General features: G+C 45.4%; 1 protein-coding gene across 1 annotated transcript in view; it reads right to left on the bottom strand.

Annotated features, from left to right (window-relative positions):
- Positions 1–263: 263 nt before the first annotated feature.
- Positions 264–10544, bottom strand: part of cnksr2b (connector enhancer of kinase suppressor of Ras 2b) — a 130544-nt gene continuing 120263 nt past the window's right edge. Inside the window, exons 24-25 of the mRNA XM_076274307.1 lie at positions 5611–5810; positions 264–2321 (exon numbers count right to left, since the gene is read on the bottom strand). Of these exons, the coding sequence (XP_076130422.1) occupies positions 2274–2321; positions 5611–5810 (248 nt within the window). The 3' untranslated portion in view covers positions 264–2273. The remainder of the gene's footprint in view (positions 2322–5610; positions 5811–10544) is intronic.

Below are 10544 nucleotides of genomic sequence, written 5' to 3'. Positions count from 1 at the left end.
TCCACTTCCTGCTCTGCGAGACCAAACTATGCTCATCGTCATCTCTCAGACTACTCCACTTCCTGCTCTGCGAGACCAAACTATGCTCATCGTCATCTCTCAGACTACTCCACTTCCTGCTCTGTGAGACCAAACTACGCTCATCGTCATCTCACACACCACACAGACTATTCGACATCAGCCATGTCATCTTCACTGAGCAACATCCAACAGTTTATTGATAAAAGTTTTTTTTTTTTTGCATTGACAAGAAAGATTCAATACATCAAAACATCTTCAGGAACCACAATGTGAATGACAGGGTGTTGTACCTGCAGAAACCATGATATTGCACACATTAAAGCATACAAAAACCGTTTACAAACAGTTTCGGATAAATATCATGCATACAAAAATAGACACTGTTTTTTTGTTTTTTGCAGAGATCATTGTTACATCATTGTTCACATTATTGCTACCCGTTGTCTTTTTCTTCGTCGACGACTCCATACTGAGTGCAGAGTTTCAAGTTGACCTGGTAGGTAGCTTCAGACAAACAAGACATGAGAAAAACCCGACATGAAGCACAACACACACTTGCACTGCAGATATCGTACACACACTCTCCAATTGTGTTTGGCATGTTATGCTCCCACCATGAGGTTTCTTTTCCATTTCTCTGACCAACAAACAGACCACAGAGGAAGCACTGCACACTCGACAGGCGCACACAGACTCCAAAACCCAGGTATGTACAGACACCATGGACAGTGGTCATGCAACAGAGAAGCAACAGCGCACCATTGGTGTCCTGTTTTTTTTCTTAAGGGTCTTCTCTGAATATATCTTATATAAACGAGAATTAGAGAGGGCGTAAGGTGATTCAGTGCGTGAGGAGGGACAGGAAGTGTGTGAGAGAGACATAGAGAGAGTGAGAGAAAGATGGAGAAACAGAAAGATTAAAACTTCTGAAGTAACTCCAGTGTTCTGGCCTGAAAGGTGAAGAATGAGTCTGACACAAAAACAGGCTCAGTACTTCCCATCACTAGCGTTCAATACAGCTAAGAAAAGGTGCTATAATAATGATCAAATACCTACAGGTAGTCTGTGTGTGTGTGAGAGAGAGAATGTGTGTGTGTGTGTGTGTGTGTGTCTGTGTGTGAGTGTGTGTGTGTGAGAGAGAGAGAGAATGTGTGTGTGTGTGTGTGTGTGTGTGAGAGAGAGAGAGAATGTGTGTGTATGTGTGAGAGAGAGAGAGAGAATGTGTGTGTGTGTGAGAGAGAGAGTGCAGAAACTGATTTAATGACCATGTAATGCAGAGCTGCTGACAGAAACAGCTGTCCCCTGCCATAAACCTCAATAGAATGTAAAGTGTGTTACCATGGTGCTTTGCAGAAAAGGCCAGAGGGATACAGCTAATCTACCCTGTCAGAGGTAACCTGGAAACCACTTAACCATACTTATGGACCGCTTCAGTTCATGCAGCCATTGACAAACAGCTATTGTGTCTGTGAGCAGCGTTGTGTGTGTGTGTGTATATGTACGTGTGAGACAAAAAAAGAGAGAGAGAGAGAAAGCAAGGATGCAAAACATCACATAGAAAGAAAAATAGAGTCCAGATTCTGCAAAAGGAACAGACATGTGATATACTCTGAGTGAGAGTGCATAGGGTGAGAGAGGGCAGGGGCCCATGGAGGTCAGGGTGACGCCCATAGAGGTCAGCAGGCTCTAGAGTTGACCTGGGCTGGACCGAGAGCTGTCCTGAGGCTCTGCTCTGCTAGGCTCTCTTTGGCTCCCAGGGGGTTGACAATAACAGTAGTATGCACAGGAACAGTCAGGGTGGCGTTTCCCCCCCCCATGAATCCGGCTGGGCTACGGTTCTGAAACGAGCAGATGGAACCAGACCAGACCGGACGGGACCGCAGTCAGATCTCGGACGGAGGCCGCCACAGTGTGGGTTCTGAGCCGGTTCTGATCTACCGCTCAGCTCTGCGTGTAGCCCAGGCTTCAGAGAGAGACTCTCTCCCACTCTCGTGTGTGTTTGTGTGTGTGTGTGTGAGAGAGATGGACCTCTGCTCTGGGAGACGGTGAGGGTGGAGACAGGGTGGAGGAGAGGCAGGGTGGAGGAGAGGCAGGGACGATGGCGTGAATTTGCCGCAGTTTGCTCTGGTGTGACGTGGCGTGACATGGTTTGGCGTGACGTGGTTTGACGTGGTGTAGTTCTGCTCCATCTCCTGCGCTGTTGTCAAGGCCACGTTAACGCTAGGCTGCGCTAACGCTAGGCTGCGCTAACGCTAACCTAAATATCCAGATGGCCGGTCTGAGTCCTGTAGGGTCACGTCCTGGAAAAAGGACACACACACACACGGAGGATTGAAAGAGCATATGACACCATATCAGACACCATATAATATGCATACCATATGACACCAAATAATATACATAACATATGACACCATTACATATAATATACACACCATAAAATGTACCAGCAATGTAGGTAGGTAGTATACAGTAAATAAAATATTTCCAGCAACAGCCCTGTTTGTGTTGTTTCAGTTGTCCTACACGGATAACTGGTATAAATGACATTAAAGACAATCTGGGTAATTTAACTCTTTACACATAGGCTTCAGTAATTTTTGGTACTGCTGTCAATTGTAGCCTATTGAATAATTTGAAATGATACTTTGAATTCAAGCAGAAACTCTTATTTAATAATTGCTTGTTAGCCTACTTGAATATGGAGATCATATGCTCCATGCCTACCTCTGATCAGTCAGAGAGATAACCAATGAGGCCTACATCTCTTTCAGTGCTCCATGACAGTTGAAAATATATGCATATTTAAGGGTAATGCAAAGATTTTGTATTTAATTAGGTGTGCCCCACCGATTTGAGCTTGGGCCAAATATGCCAGGGCCGATTTTTGGTCCCAGTCCGCCCCTGCTAGGGCCCAACCATGTTTGTTTGCCTTCTGCTTTAAGATAACTGTGAACCAGTCTATCTTGTAGGGTAGGACATCTTCTAAAACTAACAAGAGATGGTTCAGGGAAGACCTGACTTAGTACCTCATCACTCTAAATAATACCCCAGTTTTTTCGTATGATGATTTGCTTTATCTGTTCAGCCTCTGTACTGTATGTTGTAACAAATACAGGTCTCTTTTGTTTGTTTTGGTGTATTCCTTTGTAGTAGTGATGACCTGTCTACATGTTTGGCTCTGGTGTAAGCTTTTTGAAAAGTAGAACTTCTATATCCCCTTTCCTTAAATCGTGACATCATTTCTAGTGATTTACTCTCAAAAAACATGGTCTTGGCCACAGATTCTCTTCACTCTCTGGAACTGCCCATATAGGACATTCTCTTTAAGCCAGCGTTCTCAAATTGTGGGTCGCGGAGACATGCCAGGTGGGGCGCGAACTGACGTGAAAACCAGGGCCCAGGTAGCACCCGATGCGCAATGGACGCACTGTGTTATTCACAGGGAAGCGCTCGTGTCAAGGCAGCTTAGTTAGTCCCGACCTACATGACATTTTGAACGTTGTTGTGAAAGTGGTGAATTTTATCAAAACCCGGCCCTTAAAAGCGCGTCTATTCTCCGCACTTTGCGAAGAGATGGTAGCTGACCAAAAGGCTGTACTGTTTCACAGCGAGGCAAGGTGGCTTTCCTGAGGTAAAGTGCTGTTGCGCGTGTTTGAGCTCCGAGTCGCCTCTTCTTGGAGGAAGAGCGCATGTTTGAATCTGCAAGCACGTTCACTAATGAACATTTCTTGACGAAGCTGGCCTATCTTAGCGATATATTTGATATATCTTAGCGATACATTTGAGTTAAATGTCCAGTTACAAGGCAAAGACAAGCACCTACCTCACCTAGCAAATAAGATTACTGCATTCACCAAAAAAACTTCGCCTCGATCGCGACAGTATTATGCCTTTGAGATTTCTGAGCGAAATCGCTGAAACGTCTGATTGGGAGGCACTCTTGTGATCCCATGTATTAAACATTAGGCCTGCAAAGTTTATTTCAAAAATATTTCCCAACCAGCAGTGCTCAGTATGACTGGATTATGGATCCAATTAATGCAGCATGTTGGTATTTCATTGAATATATTGTACAATGCTGTAAAATGGCCTATGCTTCCTAATATGTTGCTGGAAAACAGAAATATGTGTGTTATGTATTTATTTATTATTATATCTGCAGCACCAGCTGATTTTAACTCTGTTGAAGAGGATATATTTAGAACTTGTCATTATTTCAATAAATTTGACAATTTTAAGCTTGACCTACCACTTTCTTAGAGCGATGAGGGACAGGTGGGGCTCGAGAATGCCCCCTTGATCAAAGTGGGGAATGAAAGAAAAAGTTTGAGAACCACTGATCTAGTTTGTTAACTACCACAGTCACGAGTTGGGTCGCGATGGTCTGTCATTTTTAAAAAGTGGGTCCCCAGAAAAAAAGGATTGTGTTTCTGTCTGTTGCTTTTCTATACACTGATGCATGCAGGGATCCTTGGTTATCTTTCAAAATGGCCACACTTTACTATATTCTCAATAGACAGCTTGATGTTTGGGATAATGCTATTCAGATAACCATGAAATTCATTCAACTCTGTTTCTGAGCCAGACCAAAAAAGACATACATCATCAACTTGTGATACACATTATTTTCTTGGCTCAAAACAAAGTCTTCCTCCCATTTGCCCAGATACAGACCTGCATACGAAGGGCTATAACATGCCCATAGCACAACCTTGTGTCTGTTTAAAGATCTTATCCTAAAAAAAAGATCTTATCCTAGTCTAGGTCCATTCTGTTAATGACAGCAATCAATCAGTGGGTGGGTCTCAAAAAATGCCAAGCATCTTGTAGGGGCTGTTTGGGGCAGTTTCGATCGTCGAAAGGTCAGAATCACCAAGAGTCTTGGGGCTGTTGAAGAGTAGAGATTGTCTGTGCTGTGGCGAGTGAGACAAGGTAGTCGTGTTGCGTCATGTCTCTGCACCCAAGTAGCAGTGCTACGCCTGTGCTTTGCCCCAATCAGGGCTGGACTGGCCATCTGGCATACTGGTCACTAAGTCACAGAATTGACTTTAAAGCACTACTGCTTGTCACTTAATGGAGCAGGACCTAAATACCTCTCAGACATGCTTCAGCAGTACACACCCTCCAGACCTCTCAGGTCTCAGGAGAAAAACCTGTTAGTAAAACCTGCTGTTAGAACTAAACATATAATATACATACCATATGACACCATACCAGACACCATATAATAAACATACCATATGACACCACATAATATACATACCAGACACCATATAATACCATATGACACCATATAATATACATACCATATGACACCATATAATATACATACCAGACACCATATAATATACCATATGACACCATATAATATACATACCATATGACACCATATAATATACATACCATATGACACCATATAATATACATACCATATGACACCATATAATATACATATCATATTTCAATTAAGTATTTAATTCTCTATTAAATCTTTGTTCTTTTCTGTTTCTGGATCATCTGTATGTGTGATTGATTAGTGAGTCTGAACCTGAGTGTGTGTGTGTGTGTGTGTGTGTGTGTGTGTACCTTCAGTGAGCTGTGCATGATCCTCATGCGGTGGAGTTTGTCGTTGAGTAGCGGGTCATTGCAGCGGCGCACAAACGAGCGCTTGTACTCGAGCCGTCCGGTCGACCGCAGCTCCCCCAGTGGAGCCAAGCTCGCCCGCTCCAACGCCCGGTACAGCTCCCCCACCGAGTCCGCCTGCTGACGGCGCTCCCTCTCCAGCCCTGCAGGGGGCAGCAGAACCTCATTTACACACATAGCAGCAGCTGCAGCTAGACACTGCACAGAGGGGCTCTATCAGGCACGTACAGGAACCCAATTAATGAGAAATAACACTATCATAAATCATAATGTAATCTGACAGAGCAACACTGTAGGAACTCTAATCATTTGGGACCGTAGCAGCTGCAGTATCTAAACTCCCTGATGCTTGGCAGCATGGTGGCTCATTCATGGGAGAACTGAGAGGAAGTAGTATATGAGGAGGGAAGTGGTTTGTTAGCTGAAGGGGAGAGCACAAATAGATACGCTCCTATTGATTTGCTTTGAAAACACACCGTACACAACCACTAGTGCATGCTTCGCTTTCACTGAATGGAATGTTGATGTTGGATCAATTCACATGTTTATGAAACACGGAGTGACTACTACTGTAGTAATCTGAGAGCCACATGTCGCCATCATGGAATGCCTCTTGTCCAATCGGAAATGAATAAGCTGCTTGACCAGACCTGACTAACTGCTGTATCATGTTTTACACAGGGCTCTCCTCTGTGTTGGAGTGGACACTGAAGGCTCAGATTGCTGTGATGGTCATACTGTGCTTGGCCACAGAGGGAAGAGTACACACCACTCTAACATGTTGACCCCAGGCAGATGGGGAGAGAGAGAGAGGGAGAGAGAGAGAGAGGGAAAAGAGAGAGAGAGAGAAAAAGAGAGAGAGAGAGAGGGGGGGGAAAGAGAAAGAGAGAGAGAGGGGGGGAGAGAAAGAGAGAGAGGTAGAGAGAGTGGGAAAGAGAAAGAGAGAAAGAGAGGGGGAGAGAGAAAGAAAGAGAGAGAGGTAGAGAGAGGTGGGAAGAGAAAGAGGTAGAAAGAGAGAGGGAAAGAAAGAGAGAGAGAGAAAGAGAGAGAGAGAGCGTTGTGAGAGCCTGCAGCCCTGGGCGTTGGGTTGCCCATCAAGGGGAGCTCTCTAGTGAAGAGCATTGTGCTGTGCTGCCGACTGCAAGAGCTCTGCTGTGATCTGAGTCTTTGTGCGTTTGGCAAGTCAAGCGCTAAGGTCACGCTGCAATGTGCAGTCGGAGAGTGTGAAGAAATAGCACAGATAAAGGGGAGAGAGTGTGTGTGTGTGTGTGTGTGTGTGTGTTGTGTATGTGTGTGCGTGAGTGTGTGTGTGTGTGTGTGTGAGGGAGAGCAAGTGAGCAAGCTCCAGAGGGCTATTTTTGTGGTCTCCCTCTGATGCGATGTTAACACACACTGAAGGGACCCCTTCTCTGTCCATGTTCTGACCAGTCCAGAGAGTGTGTGAGTGTGTGTGAGTGCGCGCCTGTGTGTGAGTGTGCCCCTGTGTCCTACAGTCCTGGGAGTGTGTGAGTGTGTGTGAGTGCGCGCCTGTGTGTGAGTGTGTGTGAGCGCGCCCGTGTGTCCTACAGTCCAGAGAGTGTGTGAGTGTGTGTGAGTGTGTGTGAGCGCGCCCCTGTGTCCTACAGTCCAGAGAGTGTGTGAGTGTGTGTGAGTGCGCCCCTGTGTGTGCATATATGTGGATGTGGGTCTAAGTGTCTGTGCTTGTGTGTGTGTGTCTGCACTTATCATGCATGTGTGTGTATGTATGCAAATGTGTGTGTATTTGTGTGCATCTAAGTGTGAGTGTGTGACATGATGTGTGTTTGACCTTTTGAGTGTCTCTGTGTGTCTCTGAGAATGTATACATGTATGTGTGTCCATATGTGTCAGTGTGTGTGTGTGTGTGTGTGCGTGTGTGAGTCTGTTTGTGTGTGTGTGTGTGTATGTGTGTGTGTATGTGTGTGTGTATGAGTCTGTGTATGTGTGTGTCTGTCTGTGTATGTGTGTGTGTGTATGTGTGTGTGTGTGTGAAAGACAGTGAAATAGAGGGAGAGTGAGGAGGAGGATGTCAGGATGACTTAATATCAATTAGCTGTGAGCTTCTCTCTGCTGCGGTGGCTGCAGCTCTGCACAGTCCTGCTCTGGGACCATGGATTGTCCTCTAAATCACTCAGGACCTGCTGCTCCGTGTGTGTGTGTGTGTGTGTTTGTGTGGGACCTGCTGCTCCAGTCAGCACTCAGACGCCGCCACAGGCCCACATCCGGCTCTGATGTGGATCACACGTGTATGGTGCTAAGCATGAGGGAGATGCAGGATGTAGTGTGTGTGTGTGTGTGTGTGTGTACTGTGTGTGTGTGTGTGTGTGTGTGTGTGTGCGTGTGTGTGTGTGTCCATCTGTGCGTGTGCAGTGTGTACTGTACATGCCTGTGTGTGTGTGTGTGTGCGTCTGTCCATATGTGTGTGTGTGCGTATGTGTGTGTGGTGTGTGCATGCCCGTGCGTGTGTGTCTGTGTGCCCGTGTTTGTGTGTGTGCAGTAGCAGGAGAGGTCAGTCCCTGTGGAACCTTGATTCTCCAGGCTGTTGTGTTTAATCTGTCGTTATGACAGCACCATCCATTTTTAACGCCACAGCCTCAGCACTGCTATGTGTTCTACACGTCTGTCTCTCTGTCTGTCTCCCTCTCCCCCTTTGCTTCTACTTTCTCTACTTCTCTCTCTCCTTCTCCCTCTCTCTCTCCCTCTCTCTCTCTTGCTCCCTCTTACATTTATCTCCCCCTCCCTCTCTCTCTCTATTTCTCACTCTCTACATCTCTCCATCTCTCTCTCTCTCTCCTTTGCTTGGCTCCTCTGTGGCTTCCAATGCCGTCTCGTCTCATCTCGTCTCATCTCTCTCACTTGGCTCATCTCATCTTGTCTCATCTCTCTCACTTGGCTCAAGCTTCAACTCAGACATTACGGCCCTCCTCCTCAGCCTCTCTGCACCAGATAAATTGCTTTAACACCTCTGTGTCTCTCTCCCCGCTCCCTTCTTCCCTTCCTCCTTCCCTCCATCTCTCTCCTTAAGCGCTTTTATTACATTACATTACATTTAGCAGACACTTCTTGACCGAAGTGACTTACATATGTCAGCTATATTACAAGGGATCACATTGTCCCCGGAGCAACTTGGGGTAAAGTGCCTTGCTCAAGGGCACAACGGTGGAAGCCGGGAATTGAACCGACAACTTTCAGGCTACTGCACGCTAGCCCAGCTCCTTAACCACTACACTACCACCGCTTTCAGACATACGTGTAAGACTGGAGGTTCTGCCGATGTTAAACGGTGGGGCCGTATATCTGAACGACATAACCGGTCATATGGAAGTCCGAATTTAGCCGGTTGTTCTACTACTCCCCCCCTAGTATTTCCTCCGGACATTATGTAAATGTGCTGTGTCTGAACGAGGCGTAGAACATGCGGTTAAAATTCACACCTAGTGAGAGGTTGTGTTGGTGATGTTTCTTTCGTGCGTCCATGTGGTTAGATCTGACTTAAATGCCAGTGTTATGATGGAGTGGCATAGTGCTGTCCAGAAAATCTCCGACCTGGAAAGATGCAGACATCACGGAGCTACTGTCCATGAGGGCATACAACATTTTGATAGAACACATGAAGGGAATGGCACGTTGTAGCCTACAACTGCATGGCAAGGCCAAACGAATTCAAAAGACTGATAAGCAGAAGGCGCTGAAAAGGCAGTAGCCTACAGCGACGTCGTTGACGACAATAACAGGAGTATTTAATAAATTGTTAGCCAACACGGTTTTCTGTTTATTGATAGCCTTCATGACCTGCTGAGCTAGCTGATATTTGCTGAGCATATATGCCTAGAGAAAATGAAAACGAAGAAAACCCAACTTTGTTCCAAGCTCCTTACGTAAATGCAATAGACACATGGGGAGAGGATGCTTTTGGAAAAAATAAACCATGAAAAAACGAACAACTTCACTGTTATGTTAGTATTTTGTTTGTTGCTTAAAAATGTTGTATGATGGCCTTGAAGTCTTGAGTTTCACTCGACAACCACACGGAGATTCTGTAATGTGCGTGTATGTCGTTCACACATAAGTCCGTATAAGGTCAGTATAAGATCCGCAGGTTAGCATCATATCTGAATCATCCGAAGGGTAGGACCTCCGTTTGACAAACCTCCGCATGTACTATATCTGAAAGCGCTTCTTGTCTCTCTCTCTCTCCCTCCCTTCTTGTCTCTCTCTCTTTCTCTCTCCCTCCTTCCCTCCATCTCTCTCCTTCTCACTGTCTCCCTCCCTCCCTCCTTGTCTCTCTCTTTCTCCCTCCCTCCTTGTCCCTCTCTCTTCCTCCATCCTTCCCTTTCTCTCTCTCTCTCTCTCTCTCTCTCTCTCTCTCTCTCTCTCTCTTCCTCCCTCCTTCCCTCTCTCTCTCTCTCCTTGTCTCTTTCTCTATCCCTCTCTCTCATTAGCATACCCTGGCTGTAACAGCTATTTCTTTCTAATAACATCTTACCTCCATCTTGACAGCTGCGGTCCCTGATGTCAAGCCAGGGTGAATATACACCTCTGCCCACGTCTCGTCACTGTGCCAATGTCTCGTCACTGTGCCCACGTCTCGTCACTGTGCCCACGTCTCGTCACTGTATATACTATACTATACTATACCCTACTATTCTATACTATAATACTATACTATAATATACTATACCATAATACTATACTATACTATACTATACTATACTATACCATACCCTACTATTCTATACTATAATACTATACTATAATATACTATACCATAATACTAGACTATACTATACTATACCATACTATACTATACCCTACTATTCTATACTATAATACTATACTATACTATACCCTACTATTCT

This window comes from Alosa pseudoharengus, unplaced genomic scaffold (genome assembly GCF_046254945.1).
Source record: "Alosa pseudoharengus isolate Yale_2024_CS ecotype anadromous, Long Island Sound unplaced genomic scaffold, YU_APseudo_1.1 YU_APseudo_1.1_scf_8, whole genome shotgun sequence".
Lineage (NCBI taxonomy): Eukaryota > Metazoa > Chordata > Actinopteri > Clupeiformes > Clupeidae > Alosa > Alosa pseudoharengus.
Note: the sequence above shows the minus strand (reverse complement) of the source record. Positions and strands in the feature narration are given on the sequence as shown.